Below are 25,521 nucleotides of genomic sequence, written 5' to 3' on the forward strand. Positions count from 1 at the left end.
TGTATAGTTTTAATTTTTTTATGAAACTTCCACATAACCACCACACAATATACACAAAACATCAAAGAATCAGTCAATTGGAAAAGATTAAAAAAAGAAACAATCATTAAGATGAAATTTCATCTAAAAAATTTCTTAATTTTCCAGCAAAAAAAAAATTACCTTGAAGTTGATGTTTCAATGTTGGTTTTCATATAAATTTTCAAAATAAGACGCTTCTTCACTTTAAACTCCTTTATCTCATTTTTTTGCACCAAAGCTCGACGAAAAAGTACAGATCGTGGCTGGTTTAAGCATTGAAATTCAAGTAGAAAGACGTTGAAGAGATGGAAGATTGGAAGGGGAGAGAATTATTATTAAAAAATAAATTATTAATTAGTTTATATTATATTTATGGGCAATTTCGTAATTTACTTCATTTAGGGAGTTCAAACAATTGTCAGTATGTAATCAGGGAGTTAGAACAACAAATTTCTGACGCAGGGACTGAGAGAAAACTTTAACTTTCTATTAGGTATTTATTAATCATTTTCCGAAGATAATAATCATAATATTTATTTAATTTAATGTACGTGATACAATAGATTGGATCTTAGTCACTACAGTTTCAATTGTGGCTACAAATTCCCTTTTGTTCCTGATTAAATAACTTCTCACTCCCTATAAAAATGGACCACGTTTTTCTCCTCTATTTCCCACTACTCCATTTTGACTCGATGTTTTGATTTTTAAATCAAATTTTCATTTCTCAATTTTCTTCCCATTTCCATCGGGCCCTCATTTTCCTTATTCCTGATGGGCAGCCGTTGTTGGGCTTCTTGGCTTCAGGAACTGGGGCAAAGAACTCAATCTACTTTGGGCAGAAATAAAATTTATTTTATCGGCTTAAGAAATACCATTCTGCATTTCAATTTCATTTAGATTTCAAAACCGCTCCTTACTACGCCTAAAATCGACGCATTCTTTCACTACTCTCTATTGCAGGCCTCCCTCCCTCTCCCTCCTGTGTTTTCTATCTATATTTTCTCGGTTTTTTCCCCATATATACATACATAACTAGCACTGTATCTATCCATGGCTACGTTAGAAAAAACTTCTCCCACTGTCTTTTGAGTTGCAAATTTGTACGATGAAGATCGCATCGCTTGAAACATCGCCTTTCTTTGATTTGTTTTCTCTCATTATTTGTTTTTCTTCGGACAAAAGGGTGATTGTTACGACCCGTTGGTAGATCTTGGTAAAAGCTCTGTTTTTTGGGTGAGTTTTATATATGATTGCTCATTTATTTTATTCGATTTGTTGAGTTGGGTTGAATCTAATTTTCTGTTTGATGTGATAAATCTTTTATTCAGTTTTGAGTTTTTCGATTAAAGAATTCTTCACATTTAATTAATTTTTTGGAATCATTATGGTTGGAACTTGGATGTCGTTTTTTATCCAAAAAAGGTTCTTGGCAAAACCCTTTCGATTAATTACTATTATTAATTATTTTGGAAAATGTTATTGGGCCACAAGATCTAATGAGAGTCATTCACTGCTATCCCCATTTTTAATATTCTGAAAAAAAACATAATAAGATGGTAGTGCTATATATAATATTTGTTGTGAAAAAGTAAAAATTTACGGTAAAAAGTAAATACTTCAAAACTCAAAATATATCAATCTCTACACTTTATAATATTTTTCTCTCAACTCAATTGTATTTTTCATCACAAATGAAGACCTATTTATAGATCCACATTTGAGATTAGTCCAAAAATAAATACATCATCATCTACATCATCACACACTAATTTTCCACATTTTACAATTCAATATTCAACATTCAACATTCAATATTCAACATAATATTAAAATAATAATATTTTTCAACACTCCCCCTTGTGATGATGATCGTGATATGATGACTGTCTTCATTACGTATTTTATACTGCCTCGTTAAAAACCTTACTAGGAAAAACTCAGTGGGATAAAAACCATAGTTAGGGAAAAAGAGTGCAGTCACGTAAACTCCCCCTCATGTTAACATGAGTGATTATTCACATATTCCGCAGATTGCGCATCCCAATGTTGTATATATGCTTTCTGAATATCGTCGTGGAAAGTGCCTTTGTGAAGAGATCTGATGAGTTCTCACTTGATTGAATATAACAGATATCAATATCTTTATTCTTCTCAAGCTCTTGAGTGTAGGCAAAGAACTTTGGGGGTATATGTTTTGTTCTGTCACTTTTGATGTATCCTTCTTTCATTTGAGCAATACATGCAGCATTGTCTTCATACAACGTCACAGGCTTCTTGTCTACTGATAATCCACAAGAAGTTTGGATATGTTGTGTCATTGATTTTAGCCAAACACATTCACGGCTTGCTTCATGTAGCGCAATAATCTCAGCGTGATTTGATGAAGTTGTTACGAGTGTTTGTTTCTATGAACGCCAAGAAATTGCGGTGCCTCCACGAGTAAATATATATCCGGTTTGAGAACGTGCCTTATGTGGATCAGATAAATATCCAGCATCAGCATAACCAATGATAATTTGATTGGTGTCTTTTTAGTACAAAAGTCCCAAATCTGTTGTTCCTCGTAGATAACGAAATATATGTTTAATTCCGTTCCAGTGCCTCTTTGTTGGATATGAACTGAATCTTGCCAATAAATTTACAGAAAAAGATATATCAGGTCTAGTGCAATTTGCAAGATACATAAGGGCACCAATGGCACTTAGATATGGTACTTCTGGACCAAGAATAACTTCATCATCTCCACATGGACGGAATGGATCTTTTTCTATGTTTAATGATCTTACAACCATTGGAGTACTTAATGGATTCAATTTATCCATATTAAAATGTTTAAGGATCTTTTCTATATAATTTGCCTGGTGAACAAAAATTCCACATTCTTTTTGTTTGATTTGCAAACCCAGACAATACTTGGTTTTTCCAAGATCCTTCATTTCGAATTCTTCCTTCAAGTACATCATAACTTCTTGAATTTCTTTATTCGTTCCAATGATGTTTAAATCATCAACATATACAGCAATAATTACACATCCGGATGTTGTTTTCTTGATGAAAACACAAGGGCATATTTGATCATTTACATATCCTTTTTTCATCAAATGCTCACTTAGCCGATTATACCACATTCGGCCGGATTGCTTTAACCCATATAATGATCTTTGCAATTTTACAGAATAAAATTCTCTGGGTTTTGAACTTTGTGCTTCAGGCATCTTAAATTCTTCAGGGATTTTCATGTATATATCACTATCAAGTGGTCCGTATAAGTAAGCTGTAACAACATCCATAAGACACATTTTCAAATTTTCAGACACTGCCAAACTAATCAAATATCGAAACGTAATTGCATCCATAACAGGAGAATACGTTTCTTCATAATCAATTCCAGGCCTTTGAGAAAAACCTTGTGCAACAAGTCTAGCTTTATATCTGACTATTTCATTTTTCTCATTTCGCTTTCGAATAAAAACCCATTTGTATCCAACAGGTTTTACACCTTCAGGTGTGAGGACTATAGGTCCAAAAACATTGCGTTTATTCAGCGAATCCAATTCAACCTGGATGACATCTTTCCATTTGACCCAATCATGACGAGTTTTACATTCACCAAAAGATTTTGGTTCATGATCATCATTTTCATTTACGATGTCACAAGCCACATTATAAGAAAATATCTCATCAATATCTTCTTTTCGGTTCCATATTTTTCCAGTATTAATATAATTGATAGAGATTTCACGATTCTCGTCAGTTTGTGGTTCTGACAGAATATTTTCATCATCAGGTGATTCTTCTGGAACACCATTTTCTATTTTATGATCGTCGTGTTTCTCTATGTCTTTTCTTTTCCGAGGATTTTTATCCTTGGAACCGACTGGTCTTCCACGCTTCAAGTGTTTTATGACATCATGAGTGTCTTCAATTTGTTTCTTTGGAATTTCAATTCGAGCAGGGGCATTTACAGCATGTATATATGATTTTGTTACCCCTTTTGTGTCTGCAAATGCATCTGACATTTGATTTGCAATTCTTTGCATGTGCACAATTTGCTGTACATCTTTCTCACATTGTTTGGTCCTTGGATCCAAATGTAACAATGATGGTACATACCATGTGATTTCTTTTTCGATGTGTTTCTTTTCTCCCCCTAACACTGGGAAGATTTCTTCATTAAAATGACAATCAGCAAAGCGTGCTGTAAACACATCGCCTGTCTAAGGCTCAAGATATCGAATGATTGATGGACTATCATAACCGATATAAATACCGATTTTTCTTTGTGGACCCATTTTTGATCGTTGAGGTGGTGCAATAGGCACATACACCATACATCCAAAAATTCTCAGATGAGAGATATTTGGTTCTTTACCAAATGCAAGTTGCAATGGGGAGAATTTATGATATGCACTTGATCTGATGCGAATTAATGCCGCAGCATGTAAAATTGCATGTCCCCATATAGAAATAGGGAGTTTTGTTTTCATAATCATTGGTCTAGCAATCAGTTGTAGACGTTTAATCAATTATTCAGCTAATCCATTTTGCGTATGAACATGACCTACAGGATGTTCAACAGTGATTCCCATTGACATACAATAATCATTGAAAGTCTGGGATGTAAATTCTCCAGCATTATCAAGTCTTATTTTCTTGATTGTATAATCGGGAAATTGATTTCGCAATTTTATTATTTGAGCCATCAATCTTGCAAATGCCACATTCCGAGTTGACAATAAGCATACATGTGACCATCTGCTAGAGGCATCGATCAATACCATAAAGTATCGAAATAGTCCACATGGTGGATGAATTGGCCCACAAATATCACCCTGAATACGTTCAAGAAATATGGGTGATTCAGTTTGGATTTTAGCTGGCGATGGTCTTATAATAAGTTTTCCAAGAGAACATGCTTTACATTGAAACTTATTATTCTGAAAGATCTTCTGGTCTTTCAATGGATGACCATGCGTATTTTCAATAATTCTTCGCATCATTATTGAACCAGGATGTCCCAATCGATCATGCCAATTTGTTAATATTGAAGAACTATTAACCACCATATTTTATTCGATTGGCCTTATATGTGTATAATGCAATCCAGTAGGGAGCATTGATAATTTTTCAACCACATATTTCTTTCCTGATTTATATGTGGTAAGACACATATATTTCTGATTTCCATCAGTTATCGTCTCAGTATCATACCCATGAGAGTATATGTCATTAAAACTCAACAAATTTCTTTTCGATTGTGGTGAATATAAAGCATCATTTATCAGAAATTTTGTACCATTAGGTAACAAAAAATGTGCTTTTCCACAACCTTCAATCAAGTCTACAGGACCTGATATGGTATTCACCATTGTTTTTGTTAGTTTTATTTTCAAGAAATATCTTTCATCTCGCAGAATAGTGTGTGTTGTACCACTATCTGGTATGCAAATTTTCATGATATTATTTCCATGTTTGCTCATAGCATTTTCCATATCAAACTTCACAAAAAATGCAATAAAGAAAAATTAAGTACAATACAAATGCAAAATATAACATGCTTTATAATACAAGAATGCATGAAAAATACAAATTTGTTACAATGTAGTCCCACCAATATTTTAATCAATGTCTTCGAAATCATTCAAAAAATCTGCAGCATTGAAACTAGTTGAACCAATTAAACGGTCACTATCTTCAACAAAATTTGTCTCTTTTCCTTTTCCCTTTGTCGATTCTTTATAGAGCTTACATAGATGCTCAGGGGTTCGACAAATATGTGACCAATGTCCTGGAGTGCCACATCTATAACAAACACTCTCAGTTCTTTTTGAGTGATTTTCATTTTCACTCGTATTTTCATGCTGCCTTTTTGGTGGATGGTTCGTGACGTTCTTTTGAGATGAGTTATTGAAATAACTATCACGATTATTTTCATATCCACGGCCGCTACCATGACCGCGATAATTTTTACGTCCACGACCACGCCCACGTCCTCATCCTCGCCCACAACCAAAATCTGGTCTATGCCTTTGATTTTGATTTTTATTTTTAATTACGACATTTGCTTCTGGAAATGCCGTTGATCCAGTGGGTCGGGATTGATGATTTCTTACTAACAATTCGTTGTTCTTTTCTGCCACAAGAAGACATGCGATGAGTTCAGAATATCTCGAAAATCCACGCACTCTATACTGTTGTTGTAGAGTTATATTGGATGCGTGAAAAATGGAAAATGTTTTCTCAAGCATTTCCATCTCTGTGACTTCAAGTCCACAGAATTTTAATTGTGAGACTATTCGATACATCGCTGAATTATAATCACTGACTTTTTTAAAGTCTTGGAATCTTAACATATTCCATTCATCACGGGCGGTTGGGAGTATAACTTCCCTTATATGCTCAAATCTTTCTTTCAGCCCTTTCCATAAAATCATTGGGTCTTTTTCTGTGAGATACTCACATTTCAATCCTTCATCAAGATGTCTACGTAAGAAAATCATAGACTTTGCCTTTTTTTGTGAGGATGATATATTATTTTCTTTTATGGTATCACTTAGACCCAATGACTCAAGATGCATTTCTACATCGAGAGTCCATGGCATGTAATTCTTTTCGGTGATATCGAGCGCAACGAATTCAATCTTTGTCAAGTTTGACATGGTGGTACTAGAAAAATAACAATGCATTTTATTAGTTAATTTCCATTAATATGACAATACAAAATAATGAAAGAACGTAGATTATAAGTGCGTATATAAATAGATAAAAAATCTGTGGTGGAAAATCGCCGGTGAATACAAAACTCGTGAGCATGATGATCATAGTCGTTATGAAAAATATCCTTATAAATGTCATCATCTCCATCTTCAAAAAAACCGAGGATAAAATATTTTGAGAGAAAGAATGAATTTTGGTGTGATTGAAAATGAGTTTGAGTGATCATATATATAGGCAAAAAAAACTAGCCGTTTATGACCGTTTGTGACCGTTGGGGGTAAGAAAAATCGAGTATGTGTTGAATAAAAATTTTGTGATAATGATGCAATGCTTATAATGATAATCATAATTAAATAATTATGTATATCATATCACATTATTATAAGGTCGGTGTCGTAGACAACCTTTTATATAATATTGTGAAATTATACTAATAAAGTTAGTATAAAGTCAGGTATAGTATATCATATCACATTATTATAAGATCGGTGTCATAGACAACCTTTTATATAATAACATGACATTATACAAATATGATTATAATGTTTAAAAACCTTAGAGGCTTTTATACTTGTCGTATCCCTTACCGGGAGTATGGGATGTCGTCTTAACATCCTCCCAGGATTTATAACAAGTTTTTAAAAAAACATAACATGATATTATATATTAAATATATACACAATAAAAATATATAAACAGTAAAATAAAAATTCTTACATGTTGAATATTTTTATCTTCTCTTTGTGTTTTGGAGCGTCGGAAATATTCAAGCGATCGTGCTGATAACGTGTTGTGAAAAAGTAAAAATTTACGGTAAAAAGTAAATACTCCAAAACTCAAAATATATCAATCTCTACACTTTATAATATTTTTCTCTCAATTCAATTGTATTTTTCATCAAAAATGAAGACCTATTTATAGATCCACATTTGAGATTAGTCCAAAAATAAATACATCATCATCTACATCATTACACACTAATTTCCACATTTTACAATTCAATATTCAACATTCAACATTCAATATTCAATATAATATTAATAATAATAATATTTTTCAACAATATTATTCGTTTTTTATTTTTATTTTTTGAGTTATGGAGTTTTATGTATAACCGATACCATCCATCGGTTTACAGCACTTGATCTTTTTTAATTTTTAATTGAATAAACAGCACTTGATCTTTTTTAATTTTTAATTGAATAATGCTAGAGGTACAACATATATCGTGTACATCGATATTTACAACAAATATATCGTGAGATTTTGCTATTATATCGCGATATTTTACATTCAATTTATCATGAGATTTTGATAAATGAAATTTTTGTATTGAATTTTTTGTGTTGTACAAATAAATGTACAAATTTAATTGTACATATCGCATTGCTCTTTTTAATTAATGTTTCTACCTCTGAAAAAAATATCAACAGTAGCTGTCTTACATAGATCTACGGATTATTTTATTTTATTTTTTTTTTAATTTTGAGTATAGAATCCATGACATTTGTTTAATATTTTATCGTTTCAGCGAGGAATTGTGATGTACTGAAGATTCCATGTTATTTTATGTCGCATGCATTGAACCCTGTTTGGAGCAGAACGAATAATTAATTGAGTGATATTAATTCGTGTGTTGCTTTGAACCCTTTTGATTTTTCAGTACTCCCCAAAGCATTTCTTGGACATTATGTGTCCAAAACACTTTCAAACCAAAATTCTCTTTTTTTTTGAATTTGGCATATAGTTATTTCTCTCTTAGCGTTTGAAGAGTGAGTCGGAGATGCGTCTTATGTTTTTCTTTCTTTGTTGAATATACTAAAATATCGTCAATAAAAACTACGAATAACTTGTCAAGGAACGATTTGAACACTCGGTTCATGAGGTCTATAAACGTCGTTGGTGTATTGGTTAACCCAAATGACATTACGGTGAACTTATAGTGTCCATATCTAGTCCGGAAGGCTGTTTTTGGGATGTCTTATGCCTTGACTTTCTGTTTATGATGATAACCTATCCGAAGACCGAACTTCGAGAAAACAATGGCTTCCTTGAATTGGTCGAACAGATCATCAATCATTGGGAGTGGATACTCATTCTTTATTGTGATCTTATTCAATCATCACATTGTAATTTCTATATGCACGGGGATTCTGCACATAAACAAGAGCCCATAACCCTTATAAAGGTACGACTGTTTCAATATTTTTTTATATACTATATTGACTTAAGCGTTACTTCACTTTTTTTTATGCACTGTTATAATTTGAAATGATCCGGTTTGATTTATTGAAAAAGTGATTCGTCGATAACCGATTCAAGATATTTTATTCCGTGGGATTTTTAAAATTCTAGCAGTTTTAAATATTTTAGTATAATATCATTTAATCATTTTCTATTTGATTAACTTAGATTTCATTCCGTGTATTTTAAAAATTGACACCGTATGGTTGCAAGTTGCGTGCGAAAATACGGCAATACTTTATCATCTCCTCATCTACGGGTTATTTATAATTAATAATTTATTTAAAAAATAAAAAGTTCTAAAAATAGTCCTATATAACTCCACCATAAACAGTGGACGCTGCAGTTTTTTTTTTTTTTTTTTAATTTTTTTTTAATTTTTTTGTGTCGTTTGTTGATTTTTTTAATTTGTAATTATGTTCTATTTTGCTAAAATAAAATTTGAGGTCACGCATCAATCAAACATATTAAACAAATGAATTTCACTAATTCGAAAGACAAATAATTTATCAAAAAATAGATATCTTGTGAAAGTTTTCATGAACTTTATCCATAAAACGAATCAATTCCTATCTATCGTGAAAACTAACACTGTGTTTGGATACCTAAAAAATAGGATTTGGAATTGAAATTGTAATTGGATTTGGAATTGTATTTTAAATATATGGAATTGGAATTCCATTTCGGTATTTGGAAAAAAGTTAAAATATACTTTGGAATTTTATGGTATAAATTTTATATAAATGATATTTTGTAAAAAATTTTTGAAGTAAACTTAAAATTTATAACCAACGTATATATATTTATTATTAAAATATTTTTATTATTTTTATAAACCCAAATCCCGTGAAATCCCATGAAATCCGACCAATTTTATAAGGATTTCAGTTAGTTAAATGAAATTCCATAAAATCCCATCAAATACCAATCCCGTTTTGAAATCCCGTTTTTCCAAACGCTAAAACGGTATTTTCAATTTCAAATCCCACCAAATCCAATGCAATTCCATGATTCCAAACACTGAAAATGAAAATAATATTTTTAATAAGTTTGATCGGATAAGAGATATCTTTACTATATTATAATACATAAACATATAGAAAAATCATATTTGGTCCTTTTAATGTATTACCAAATTTACCATTTATCATTTTTCTAATATGTTTAATAATGAAGGTTCAAAAAAATAAATTTTTTATTCAAAAACTTTTCACATTTTGTTCTATTATCCTCATTATCCAACCACTATCACATTATTTTGACATTTAAAAAAAATTATAATTAAATTCAACTTTATAAAATAATATTTAATTTCAAATAATATATATTTTATGCACATAAAATGTATGTACTCCGTGTACTAGTGTCTATTAGATATGTGAGACAATGTCATTGGAGTTATGATTTTGAAAATGATGGTTAACCGATAATAATTTAAAAAAAATATTAGTTGATTTATCTTTATTTTTTTAAAAATCAAATAATATTTATCTTAAAATAATGATTTTTTTAAAAAAATCAAATGGTTATCTAATCAAGAATCATGTTCAAAATAACAAAACTCCAGATACTATCTCATATATTTGATACAAGGATGTTCTATCCATAAAACGGATCAATTCCTATCTATCGTGAAAACTAATACTTTGAACATGAAAATAATATTTTTAATGGGTTTGATCGGATAAGAGATATCTTTACTATATTATAATACATAAACCTATAGAAAAATCATATTTGGTCATTTTAATGTAGGGAAAATTGCATATATCATCCCTATGAAATTCCGAGTTTGCTAATAACTCCCTATGAAATATTTTTAAGCTAATAACCCCCTGTGATTTAAATTTTATAGCATACACACCCTTTCCAGTTAAAAATTGACAAAAATACCCTTACTTAAATAAATAATTAAATTAATTTTGTTTTATAATTCTATATTTAATTAGTAAAATAATCAAATTTTATTAAAATAAATATGAAAATTATATAGAATTATTTTATCATAATATTTGTCATACACGAAATATATTTTAATATTAAATTGTATATAACATTAAGCGCATTTTAGTCATTTTTTAGCCAGAAGGGGTGTATGCTACATGTTTAGAATCATAAGGGGCTTCTAGCTCAAAAAATTTTCATTGGGGGTTATCAGCAAACACACGATTTCACATGGGTGATATATGTTATTTTTCCTTTAATGTATTACCAAATTTACCATTTATCATTTTTCTAATATGTTTAATAATGAAGGTTCAAAAAAATAAATTTCTTATTCAAAACTTTTCACATTTTGTTCCACTATCCTCATTATCCAACCACTATCACATTATTTTGACATTTCAAAAAAATTATAATTAAATTCAGCATTATAAAATAATATTTAATTTCAAATAATATATATTTTATGCACATACAATGTATGTACTCCGTGTACTAGTGTCTATTAGATATGTGAGACAATGTCATTGGAGTTATGATTTTGAAAATGATGGTTAACCGATAATCATTTTAAAAAAATATTAGTTGATTTATCTTTATTTTTTTTAAAATCAAATAATATTTATCTTAAAATAATGATTTTTTTTAAAAAACCAATGGTTATCTAGTCAAGAATCATTTTCAAAATAACAAAACTCCCAAGTCTCATATATTTGATACATGGATATTCTATCCATAAAACGAATCAATTCCTATCTTTCGTGAAAACTAATACTTTGAACATGAAAATAATATTTTTAATGGGTTTGATCGGATAAGAGATATATTTAATATATTATAATACATAAACTTATAGAAAAATCATATTTGGTCATTTTAATGTATTAACAAATTTACCATTTATCATTTTTCTAATATGTTTAATAATGAAGGTTCAAAAAAATAAATTTTTTATTCAAAAAATTTTCATATTTTTTTCCACTATCCTCATTATCCAACCACTATCACATTATTTTAACATTTAAAAAAAATTATAATTAAATTCAACTTTATAAAATAATATTTAATTTCAAATAATATATATTTTATGCACATGCAATGTATATACTCCGTGTACTAGTGTCTATTAGATATGTGAGACAATGTCATTGGAGTTATGATTTTGAAAATGATGGTTAACTGATAATCATTTTTTAAAAATATATTAGTTGATTTATCTTAATTTTTTTTAAAATCAAATAATATTTATCTTAAAATAATGATTTTTTTAAAAAACCAAATGGTTATCTAGCCAAGAATCATTTTCAAAATAACAAAACTTCAGGTACTGTCTCATATATTTGATACATGGATGTTCTATCCGATCCAACATATTAAATATTAATTTTTTTTAAAAAAAATTACTAATAGTTTTTAAAATAAAGATTTTTTTAAAAAATAAATGGTTTTCCCATGAACAATCATTTTCAAAATCACAAAAACTCCGATGATATTGTCTCACATATTTGATAGACGGATCTCCTATTCGATCTAACCCATCAAAAAAATTATTTATTTTTTTAAATCAACTAATATTTGATAGATAAACTAATATTTTTAAAATAAATATTTTTTTTAAAAAAATGGTTATTGCGTTACAATAATTTTCAATATCACAAAATATACTGTCTCACATATCTGATAGACGGATCTTCTATTCGATCCAACTCACGAAAAATATTAATTTTTTATGTTATAAATATTAGTTTTCACGGTAGATATGAATCGAATTGATTCATTTTACGGATAAAGACAATGAGAACTTTTCAAATTAGATATCCATTCTTTGAAAATTTATTTGTTTTTCGAATTAGTGAAACTAATTTGTTTGATATGTTTGATGACTGACCTCAAATATCATTTTACTATATGTTTGGCTAAGCTTATTAGAAACAACTTATAAGTTGCAGGAGCTTATAAGCTGTTTTATGAGCTTATAAGCTGTTAGGTCTTATTTTAAAAATAAGTTGTTAAAGTGTTTGGATGAATTTATTTTAAACAACTTAATGATATTGATGTGTTTCGTATTATAAGATCTTCTTAGTGTTAAAATTACGAAAATGGTATAATAACATGAAGGATAAGAAACACACTAGAAGACTTTATTTTATAACACTTTGTAACAACCCACTTTAACTTTAGGACTTATTTACTGCCTAAATCGGAACTCTTAGATAACCACAAGGATAAGACAACAAGACTTATCAACAAAACACCATACAATATTAACCAATGTTTGAATCCTCATATTCAAACTATTAAACACTTCTTCGAAAACTTTTTGTCTGAAGCGGTCGAGTGGTTTGATGAACCTTTGGTTGATCCTTAATGATCTGATATATTTCATGAACGTGAGAGTTGATTTGAGTAGAAGATAATATGGATTTCTTGAGTGCTCAAAGTCATGTCTCCGAGAATGGAAGCTTGAGTGCGAGAGAGCAAAGATAAAGGTAATACATTCAAAGTTCTTTTTCTCGGTAGCATCCACTATTTATAGTGACCCACTATTTATAGTGGCTTTGGCAATATTGATCCGTTCAACATTCAACTATAAGCTCATAAATGCAAAAACACTGTTGTCGCAATCTTTTTTTAATAGATAGTACATTTCAATTAATGGGAGATTTGGATGTTTCAAATATGGGAAGAAACGGTCACAAACAGCCACTGTGAATAGTCTCAGAGATGTGCAATTTGGGAAAGGACCATGCTACATGTACAAATTGAATTACAAGTTGGTTTATAAATTGCATTTATAATTACAAAACTATCCTCCATACATTTTTGAAAGATTTTTTCCAAATAAAGTGTAGGGATAATTTTGTCAAGTCAATTGTATTTTGTAACCCAACTTGTAATCTCATTTGTACATATAGCATTTTCCTTCGGGAAAACATTCTGATTTTCGGATTCCTTGTTGGTTGTGCATGGATTGTCAACCAGCTTCTCTGATAAAGTATGTGAAGTGTTCTTTGTAAGACGCATAGCTTGAATCAAAAGAAATCTTCATTCAACTATTTTCAAATAAACATTGAAAAGGTGAACAGTTGATTATGTTGTTTGTGCTTGGGAGGTCGTGTAGATCTTCTTAGAGCCTTGAGCGGTTGAATAGTACCTTAACTTCTTGAGACCGGTTGAGATCTACTTTTGATTCTCTTTGACGGTCAAATACATGAAATACATGTTAAGACAACTTGATCTACAACAACGAAATATTATTTGTCATCAACAAAATTATACACACATGAAAGTTCCACGAATTATTTCAAGACTGAGTACATGTGAAATAATATAGACGAGTTTATATTGATTCAAAATTTTCATTTGGGAGAGAAAGCATACATCGTCCAGTTGTTTTCCCGTCTAGGACAATATCACTACAAAAAACCATTGATTTAGCTACGATTTTTAAAAAAAACGTGGTTCAATATCCACGGTTTGAAACTACCGTGGTTAATTTAGCCACGGTTTTAGAAAACCGTGGTTAATTAACCACGGGTTTTTCAAACCGTGGCTATTTAACCACGATTTTAAAAAACCGTGGTTGAATAACCACGGTTTTCTATAAATCGTGGCCAATTTAGTCACGGTTTTTTCAAAACCGTGGCTAATTTAACCACGGTTTTTTAAACCGTGATTGATTAACCACAGTTTTCTTTAAACCGTGGCTACCGTGGCTAAATTTAGCCACGGTTTTTATGGTTATATAAATATTAGAATAGTTATATATGAGTTTTGTATTATATCATGAGATTTTGTATTGAATTTAATCAATTTATCCTTAGATTTTGATAAATATAATTTCTTTTACTGAATTTTTGGTGTGTATATACCTGTAGCATGCCTCACTTAAATAATAATAAAACTAGCTCAATAAATAAATCATATACATAAGTAAATATAATTTAATATATTATAAAAAAATAAATATCTATTTTTATATTTAATCAAGGGAAAATGATTATTTTTTACTATTAACTTATTTATTTTTTGGTTTTGGTCAACGGAGTTTTGAAATTTTGGTTTGGGTAAAATAATATTATTTTATTATATATTTAGAAATTTTTTTAATATATATTATATTTGAATATATAATTTATCTATTGAGATATATTTGTATTAATTAATAATTCTAAAATTTTAATACAAAGGTGTGATTCTTATTTACCCTAAATAATTTTTAAATTAATATAGTATTTTTTTAAATAAAATTACTTTGAAAATAAAAATCTGTAGCCAATTGAATTTTAGTAATCATAGATGGAATTAAAAGCGAGGATAATTTTTTTTTTCTTTTTAGATCATGTACCAATGATCATGAAGTCATTCACAATAATATATAGTTTGTGTATCGTATCCCGAAATATTTGACACCTATGCCAAATTAATTTGTTTGAATTTTTTCTTGAACAAAATAAATTAATCTCAACATATTGGTGCAATCTTCGTGAATAGCAGGTTGGATATGAATCATATTTTAATTACTATTTTCATTCATTTTCATTGAAATATTTGACACCTATGCCAAATTAATTTGTTTTATTAAAAAATATTTAAATACAGCTAAAAGACTAAAATAGATGGTTTAAGATCAACATATTGGTGCAATTCGTGAATAGCAGGTTGGATATAAATCATATAATAATTACCATTTTCAGTGAAATATTTGACACCTATATATCCCAAAATTAACTTGTTTTAAAAAAAATTAAAAACAGCTAAAATAGATTTATTATTTCGCTTATCACACATGGGATGGGTTTAGATTCAAAAGTAAATTATGGTTCACGAACAAAATTAAATTTATATAATATTTTAATTGGTTTGCATGGTACTATATTTTATAATGTTATAAAATTTTGGCAATATATAGGACACTTTAGTGAAGGATGTCCATAACTGAAGCAATCATAGGATAACAATTTTTTTTGTATTAATTCTTGATGTTTGTTGTAGATGATTATCCCAGAAAATGGTGAATTTTTTCTTGAACAAAGTAAGTTAATCTCAACATATTGGTTCAATATTCATGAATAGGATAACATTAATTTTGTTTGGTCTATATTCTTGATGTTTGTTGATGGTTATCCCAGAAAATGGGATGGATGAATTAATTAGTGAAAAGCATCCCCGGAATGGAGGGTCTCCGATCCTAAGATGCCGCGATCTTCCGAGCTTTTGTCGCGTGGATAATACAAATGACCCGAGCCTTTGGGGTGTGATTACCTTGACAAGGCAAACTGTGCGAGAAAAAGCAGTCATTTTGAACACTTTCGAAGATCTAGAGCAACCTGTGTTATCAAATATTCGAGACCACATGCCAAGACTCTACACCATCGGGCCAGGCAGCGCGCACTTGAAGACGGATTCATCGACTCCTTCGGGCAGCCTATGGGCCGAAGATCGAAGTTGCATCAATTGGTTGAATTCACAGAAGCCAAAGTCAGTGATTTATGTCAGCTTCGGGAGCATAACCACGGTGACAAGAGAGCAACTACTCGAGTTTTGGCACGGACTAGTAAACAGCAAGCGGAGATTCTTATGGGTGATGAGGCCGGATTCTATAATGGGGAAAGACGGGGACCAAATCCCAGCTGAATTGGAAAAGGGTACTAATGAAAATGGTTACATGTTGGAATGGGCGCCGCAGGAGGAGGTGTTAGAGTAGATGTCATGCAAGCCAAATGTTGGTCAAAGATTTTATTGACTCAAGTGTAATAACAATCTTTATTTTAATATAATTAATCTTTTATCTGGCATTTTCTTTATCTGTATACCCATGCAAGTTGCATAGATAAAGACCTTGAATATACTATAGTAAGATATGAGGTTGTACATATGATGACAATCATGAAACACATATTATTAATTACTGTATATTCTAAATCAAGTTCCTAGTCGATTGGGCCGTCCAAAATAAGGATAAGGATCGCTCGAGCTCAAGACTAGAATCTGTGATGCTGTGTACCACGTTTCATTGGTATGGACATAGAGATGTTCAATCATACAGATTGGTGCTCATACGATGAGTTCACTGAACTACCCTCCCTCGGACTTTTCAAGTGGTTATCATTCATCGAGTGGATAAGTCCGTGGTTATGTTTGTATACCATTAGTCCTTACGACCCGGAACAACACTGAGGCTCTACATGCTAGGACTTTACTTTGACTCGTTTATCGACTCCATGAGGGTCATCAGGTAGCGAGGTTGGATACAGTTGCGACACATGTAGGAGCCAGTGCATTGTAGTCGGGGATTCACCGCTCACCTACGGGTGTGGATATCCTATGTGATCAAGTGAGATAATAATGCATGTAATCTCTGGCCAGAGTGTAAGATGTGTAGTAGAGTAAAATGTTTACCAAGTTACACATGCGATGACACTATGTATTCTAAAAGACATCACATCGTTATCAAAATTCATATGCAACCCTCGATGAACCAATGGTTGCAGTTTCGATCGGGATATATGAGTTGAAGGGACTGTACTGTACGTTAACCATAATCGACTGGTTCTTGCAGGCACTATCAGTGATACCTAGGAAATCATGGGGCGGTGCTACTTAACGCTCTTACCATGATTCGATGGGTTAAATCAGAAATGAGTTCTGACATTTTATGATCAAGGAGTTGATGCATAGAATGAGGCTAATAAGGGTAAGCCTGGACCCACAGCTAGCTGTATCCCTGAACCATTGAGGGTTATACAAGTACTGGTTTTCCTGTTCCCGTTGAGATAATAAATTCAAAGAGTTGAATTTATGATAAACAAATTTGACTGGATCGATAGATAAGCTTTATAAATGGTTTATAGAGGCTTATAGAAATTTTGAGAGCAAAAATTAATTAAAAGAGTTTAATTAATTTTTTCGAGTTGGACTCGAATTTAAGGACTCACTCAATATATATATAAATGCATATATATAGATATATATATATATATATATACGATATATATATGGATATAAATAATATATATATTTATGGATGTGGGATCTTATGTTTATAATAATATATTATATTATTATTATTTAAAAAAAAATTAAAATCAAATGAGTTGTCTACCGACAACCCATTTGCCTCAATTAATTGAGAAATATACTATCTCAATTGATTGAGGGCAATTAAGGAGAGCAGAAGCTCTCGGAAAAAAAAGAGGCTCTCAGAAGAAATTGTTTCTTCTCTCCGCTGCTCGAAGCTCTCTTCTCCAGTCGTCTTTCTTTTGTTTTCTCCTCGATAAATTTCTTCTTCTTTTAAGTGCAATTTAGAAGAGGAACAGAAAATCCGGTCGTGGACCTGATTCGAAAATTAAAAAAAGGAGATAATCTAGTTGATCGTTCGTAGGGATTTACAACAAGAGCTAATTTCGAAATCGTTTCGAAATAGTTGGAGCCATCGTCAATCTTTTAAGATTGATAGGTATAAATTTCATAAACACCCTACGTACATTTATTTAAACCATACAAGTGTCCAAGAAAATTTTGAACGTCAAAATTAAATTTAAACTTCTGCTGCGTTTTGGGCACGATAGAGATCCGAGATCCAACAGGAGGTTCTAAACCACTCCGCGGTTGGCGGGTTTTTGACACATGGTGGTTGGAATTCGACTCTAGAGAGTATCGTCGCAGGCGTGCCTATGATATGTTGGTCGTTTTTCGCGGATCAAATGGTGAATAGTCGGTTCGTGAGCCAAGTGTGGAAGATAGTGTTGGACATAAAAGATACTTGTGACAGAGTTGTGATTGAGATCAATGCCGTAAAAGAATTAATGGAAGTGAGAAAGGATGAGTTCTTGAAAAGGGTCGTTCACTTGTCAAAAATGGCAAAAAGGGCAGTTAGTGAAGGGGGATCGTCGTACAACAGCTTGTATGATTTGATGGAGCATATTGAATCATTCATCATATGACTCGAATATGCTTTACAAATTGTTTGATTCAAATATATATATATATATAAATTTTCTACTCAATATTCTAAATTAGTAGTCGTTCTCTCTCTGATATATAAATGTAAAAAATATTTATCCCTAAGAATAAAACTTTATAATTAAAGATCTGTGCGGAATGATAAGTGATAACCCAAACTCATAAATACAATTAGTTAAATTTTGATCAATTGTAAAAAATATTCAACAGTTTGCACTTATTGTGAAGCAACGTTACTAATTGTGATCAATTGGTGATGACCTTCCCGAGAACCAGTGGTATTTACAACCAAAATAATTTCTATGAAATTGACAGAAATTTAAAGTAATAGAAGTAAAACTGAAATTTGATAATATAAACGAGAAAACTCATAATTAAATAAAAAAAATAGAAGACAAAAACTATCAATTTTCATAACTATATTGATTTTAGATTGCATTTGGATCGAATGCTCTGGACTTGAAATCCATAAATTACCAGGTGGATTTACTTCAACAAACCAAATGATCTGTTATCATGTATTTGAAATCTCCGACTTCAAATCCATGTATCTAAATGCAAAACCAAGAAATCGATTCAAGATAAGAAAGTGCAGCTAAAATGACTCGATGAGTGGCCTCTACAATGTTGCTGATTTTCGTTGATTTTATTATCAAGTTCTATAAGAAATATGGTACATATGATACAAGAAAGATAATACTCGGTATTATCGTCATAATCCATATATTTGTTTCTTCTTCTTCTTTTTTTTTTTTTTTGAGAAAATACTAATATAATTGCTCATGAACGAGATACAATATGTAAGAGCCAAAATGGTACATTACCAAGTAGAAATTCATAACTAGACAAGGGACTCAAAGCTCTACGAGCTAATTTGTTGGAACTACAGAGTTTTGATATTGATATAATTCAGTCTACATAGATCAACTGACTCTATCAAGAGTTGAGCACGAAAGACATAAACTGGACAAAATCCTCTCATGCTAAACTGACCATATCAACTGAGTTGACTTTGACCAAGAGCTAAACTGAAACCATCAAGAGGTCATCAAGAAACATCGAGCAGTCGACCTCTGACAAGCAAACTGTACTCAGTTTACGGAGCTAAACTGAATCAGTTCTTCAAGGGTAAACAAGTGTACGCAACTGGACGAATCTCTTAAAGTTAAACTGATGCACAATCCAACTGATCAAAAGACTGAGCAAGCCAATTCAAATCAACAGAACTCTTGTGGATAAGCTTTTTTGTACCAGACAAAAACACCAAAAGAAGAGACAGTCACAATGTACTATCTCGACAGAAAATGTCTGCGGAAAAGACAAGATAACGGGATTGATTTGAATTCAAAATACTCGTTGCCCACCGAGTATAAATACTCACCTAAAGGATCAGAAATGGCATCCGACTCAATAAGCATTCTCGCATATACACTACAGTTATCAGAGGTATACTGAACTCATTCAGTTTACCCACTCAATCGAGAAAGCCAGCAGAGAACATCTTGAAGATCATCATCTAAGAGTCAAAGAACACTAGAAAGAGCATTCAAGCATAGCAGATCAGTGAGGATCCTATAAGTGCTAAGTGTTGTACCAACAAAGTATTGTGTTAGTAATAAATCAGTTGAGGTACTGCAAACCTCATTATAACAAAAAACAGTCGTGAATTGTGTTATTGAGTGTTTATAGGAGTTCTAAGATAGGCGATAGTATAAGTCCTAGTCTTGGAGTGAGCTTGTACAAATAGTTGTATAAATCAAAGTCTTCTAGAGTGAATCCTTCTGAGGTAGAAGAAGGGATGACGTAGGATTCTTTGAAATCTCCAAATATCCATAAACAAACCCTGTGCAATCTTACTGTCAGTTCACCACCTTCACACACACAGTCCATATTTGCAAGTTCAATCTGTTAGTTTTCATTATTCCGCACAACAAACTTGTGGTGCAAATTAACATCGACACACGAGGAGGAAAGAATTCAGTTGACCAACCTCAACTGAACCAAGGCTAAGCTATTTGGAGATCAACTGCCTCCGTAATATCCAGTGATCAGTTTACCTAGTAGTTTCATCTCTCCAGGAGCGAATTAGTTCTAGTAAACCGATCCCAACAAGTGGTTTTGGAGCAGTTGAACTTCCTTGACAGATCCTATTAAGTGGTATCAGAGCGAGACTCCTCGTTTTTGAACTTATATCAGATGGACACATTCAAAATTGTGGTAAAAAGTCTCTGGAGTACAACTATTGACAACTACTCTGCCAAAAATATAGAAACGTGTTCAATAGCCAGAAATTAATGGCAGTAGTTAGTGAAAACAATCTGAAACGACCCTAACCTCTAAACTTAATTAAATAATAAAGAAAAGACGAATTTATAAAAATTTTGCCATGATTTGTTTGAAAGTAAACAAAGCCACTCTGTCTCACACAACAATTCTAACATAAAGAAATAAACGTGATAAAAAAAAATCCAAACTGCGATAATCATAAACTACGAAAGGAAGGCAACCCCACACGGTTGCAATAATAGCGATAACAAATTACAAGACTAATATTTAAGCATAGGGAAAAAAACATCCTGGCTAATACTGAAAGTACTCAAACTAAAATTCTTTATTTCAAACATAGCCTTATGCGGAACTTAAAAGTAGCAACGGTCATAGGGCCTTGCACCGCCGGCGACCTCAACCCCGAGGATCCTGCCCCTCGATCTCTAGATACTCCTCCTCACCTGGCAATCAAACAAGCATAGTGAGTCTAATGACTTAGCAAGTATAAACAGTGTAATAACAAGGGTTTAAAAATACCTGCAGTAATACTCAAAGTACTGTACATAATATACTTTGCAACTTAAACTGAAAATATACATGATACAAGAGAATGAGACAACCTGTAAACAATGAACTCACGCCAACTCACGCAATGAGACTTTTGATCTTTCTTAACTTATCATGAAACTGAGCATGAGACTTTCATAAACTTTCCTTGAATTTTACTTTCTTTTCTGAGAACTTAGATCCTTGGATTGTGACCCTCTGTTTTGATCGATCAATGGCTGCAGTGCACTATGCCGGCAAGATGCCGAGATTTCTTCCGACGCGACTTACCCCTTTATCTGTCATTTGGTAGGGATCTCGAGATTTTTCCCGATCTCACACTACCCGTCTATTTTGGTAGGGATCCCGGGATGTCTCTCGATCTCGTTCTACCCGTCTATTTGGCGAGTAAGCGAGGCATCCCCCAACCCAACAATACCCTGTCTTGTCACAATCAACTCACTTCGTTCAAAAAAAATATTTTCTTTTTCCTTCTTTGACTCGACTCAAAATACTTAGCATGCATGAATAAAAGCGACTTCCTTTGTAAACACTTGCTCGGCTCAAAGACGAGACTCAAGCACACAAGTATGAAACTTTAGGAATGAAACTCAACACAAAAATGTGGGTATTAGGTGAGTGAGTGGCTGCCCCTAAGTGGTTTACCCAACTTTAGTTCTCATTCTCACAAACAAGACATAACCCGAGCAACCAAACCGAAAAGCCCTTAACTCGACCTTACCTTAACCGAATTCGACTCCGCTCAAACCGAAACCCTCCAAACACTACAAACTAACCATAGGAATAGTTTGTAACTTAATTTGACAGCCCAAGCAAATCGACCAAAAACCAAATTCGAACAGCCCCTTTTCCTCGTAAAATTCTGCACCAACACCTTGAACTTAAAAGTCCCTTAACCTATCCAAATCTTAACCGAAACAAGCTCAATTTATACCGACGCGACCAAAACATCATAAATTTGACTTAGGACCAGGCCTCATGCACCCATTGTTGCTCAACACGTTCAGTTTATTCCATCACTCAACAACTCACACATTGTTCTTAAAATTTATGCTCCGACCCTTAAACTTAAAAAACCCTTAACTTATCCAAATCTTAACCGAAACGAGCCCATTTTATATTTACGCGACCATAAAATCATAACCTTGACCTAGGACCAGACCATGACCCAACCAGACCTGATTTAGTGCCTCCCCGGCCCCGAATTCAGACACCCCTGCCCAAAGGAAACATCACTCTACAACACTTCTACCTTGAGGAAACACCTCCAAGCCCCTTTTCCTTACCATGGCCTCTACCTCCTTCCAAACCACCAAACACACCTATTGACATGTCTTAGGACTTATCACAAACACCTAGGCAACCCTCAACCACACCTCCACTCCACAATCCAAAAACACCAAGTTTATGCACCAAAGTATCTTAAATTCTTGAACAAACAATGAAGCCAATTGCCAAACAACAAAATGCACTACACATGCTTTAAACACAGCCCTAACACCACATAAATTTTGAAATTTAGGCATATGTACTTCTGAAATTTTCGAAAGTGCCATGGTGTATTAAATCTGAAATTTTCGAAAGTGCCATGGTGTATTAAAATTCCTCATGTTTCTTATCACAATGCATCATACAACCCATAATCATCAACCCACATGAAATTTTCGAAACTTGAACATAAACTCAGCTGAAAATATGTAATAACCGAATCCCTAACTTGAAAAATCATGAGCAATTCGAAACATAACAAAAACCATGAAATAAATGCTTAGTTAGCTAGCTTGATAGCCCAAGGAATGCATATACTTGCCTTAACCAAAACAACCTACAAATCGATGGAAAGAGGCTAGCTAAGACCTCGACCAACAGCTGGACGGGACTTCTCCAGGTGGACTCCGGCAACGGCGAGGTGGTAGGAGGACGGTGGCGGTCGGAAATTCTGGAGGAAGGGCGGTCGTGAGTGGTGGAAGGGAAATGGGAGAGAATGGAGGGTGGGTGGCGGCTACAATGGAAAGAGAGGGATAGGGTTTGCTAAATGTTTTATTTTAGGTTTAAAAGTTTGAGTGTGTAGTGTGTACATGTGTGTGTAAGCATAGGTGTAAGTATTTAAAAGTAGGTGTGAGTGTTGCTTTAAAAGTACAACTTTAAAGTACTACAACTTGCCTACTAACTTACACTAATAAAATTTCTAAGTTTAAAAATCCCAAATTAAAAATATTATATTGGGTTTTACTAATCCGGGTTTAAGAAAATTCTAACTTTTGAAAAAGTTAAAGAAAAAATCTAAGAATACGATAAAATGATTTCTGACACCCGAAAACTTCAAAAAATCAAACTCTCGTCTAAATTTCTCATTCCTCCCAAAATATTGAGAAGTTCAAGGACTAAAATGCGATAAGGTCCGAAAGTATTTAATTTTAATTCAAAAATATTTAATTTGAGAATATTTAGAATTTAGAATTAAATTCTAATATTCTTAAATTATTTAGGATTGAAATTGAGTTAAATCGCTTGTCCGGGGACTAATTTGCAAATGTGCCAAAGTTCAGGGACCAAAGTGCAATTTTCCTTGCAACTTGCCAAAATTTAAACGTGTAAGAAGGATGAAAATAATCAGAATTCTTCAGCCCATATCAGAAACAAACGAGAGAAGGGGGAAAGAAGGGTTTCAAGCCATTTTTGTCCCTTTAACGCTTCGATATCTTTCGATCCGCCCGGTAGAATTTTCGATTGATCGTATATTAGCGATCACGGCTTCGAGTGCTTCGTTTTGACGTAAGTTTTATGAAGTTTTACCATGTTTGAATTTTAAGATGTTGTTAGAATTAAGATTTGATTGTATAAACGCGTTCTAGTATATACGACGATAGCATATCTAAGACGAATCGAAAAAAAATCGTCGTTTGAACATATTTTTGATTTTTGGAAGGATTTGTGAATTTCTGAAAATATGGGGCTGTATATTTCGAAATTATATTGTGGAATTGGTGATAATATAGTGTTTAGATGGTGGCATTGATGATGTTTATGCTTTTAGAATTGCCGTTTTCATACCGTTACGCCGTCGGTTTGAATTCAAGTCACGTGATCAAGTTGTTAGATTGTTTGAGCCTACATAAGATTGAAATGATATTGGCAGTTGATATATCAATGCATTTCAGATTTGAATTGCAAGAGATCGAGTTTGAGTCGGCGAGCTCGAGTTGGTTGAAATTGAATCAAATTTTGAATCAAGTAAAGTTTGAACAATCTTGATGATATTGAGAAGATTTTGAAAAGCAAAAGTTTGATAACTTGTGATTGATCAAGACTTGCATGAGTTCAGATACTTGAATCAGACAAAAGGTATGAATATACATTAAATATGATGGGAAGAACAACTCGAGATCGTTTTGATTATCGAGTTTCCTAAAATCACATACTTGTCTGTTTAAGTGCTCTTATGTGATTTACTTGCTATTGTTGCTATGAATGATTATTGAATTGTGTGTTCAAGATGTTTATCAATATTTGTATGATTTAATGCATCAAGATTATGTTGCATTCATCTTGAAACATACCTTGAAAAGCATAGAGGGCAGATTAACCTAGATTGCGAAATGACTTTGGAGAACTATAGTTGAGTGGCATGGATTGTAGAGTCGCTTCCAAAGCTAGATGACTCACTATAGTTGCACCAAAGTCAGGGGAATTAAGATATTTGACGCCACCTCGATTGGGAGAGTCGGTGGTTAGTTAAAGATTTTATTCCCTGGGATCCCAAGAACCGATATTTGATTGTTATTAGACTTG

The 25,521-nt window shown here is 32.3% G+C and overlaps 1 protein-coding gene across 2 annotated transcripts; it reads left to right on the forward strand.

Moving 5' to 3' along the window:
• Positions 1 to 916: 916 nt before the first annotated feature.
• Positions 917 to 16,813, forward strand: LOC140865929 (7-deoxyloganetic acid glucosyltransferase-like). Of its 2 annotated transcripts, none has more exons than XM_073270772.1 (3): positions 917 to 1,257; positions 8,765 to 8,929; positions 16,062 to 16,813. In XM_073270772.1, exon 3 carries the CDS (start codon positions 16,070 to 16,072, stop codon positions 16,634 to 16,636), a length of 567 nt encoding a protein of 188 aa, XP_073126873.1. In that variant the 5' UTR covers positions 917 to 1,257; positions 8,765 to 8,929; positions 16,062 to 16,069; the 3' UTR covers positions 16,637 to 16,813. The 2 variants fall into 2 exon arrangements, with proteins under 2 accessions (XP_073126873.1, XP_073126871.1); XM_073270770.1 differs by having other exon boundaries at positions 8,810 to 8,929.
• Positions 16,814 to 25,521: the final 8,708 nt, after the last annotated feature.

The sequence above is a fragment of the Henckelia pumila genome, chromosome 4, assembly GCF_033568475.1.
Source record: "Henckelia pumila isolate YLH828 chromosome 4, ASM3356847v2, whole genome shotgun sequence".
In the NCBI taxonomy this organism is placed as follows: Eukaryota; Viridiplantae; Streptophyta; class Magnoliopsida; order Lamiales; family Gesneriaceae; genus Henckelia; species Henckelia pumila.

Coding starts and splice junctions, on each gene's coding strand:
- LOC140865929 (XM_073270772.1), top strand. CDS start 16,070: ATGGATGAATTAATTAGTGAAAAGCATCCCCGGAATGGAGGGTCTCCG.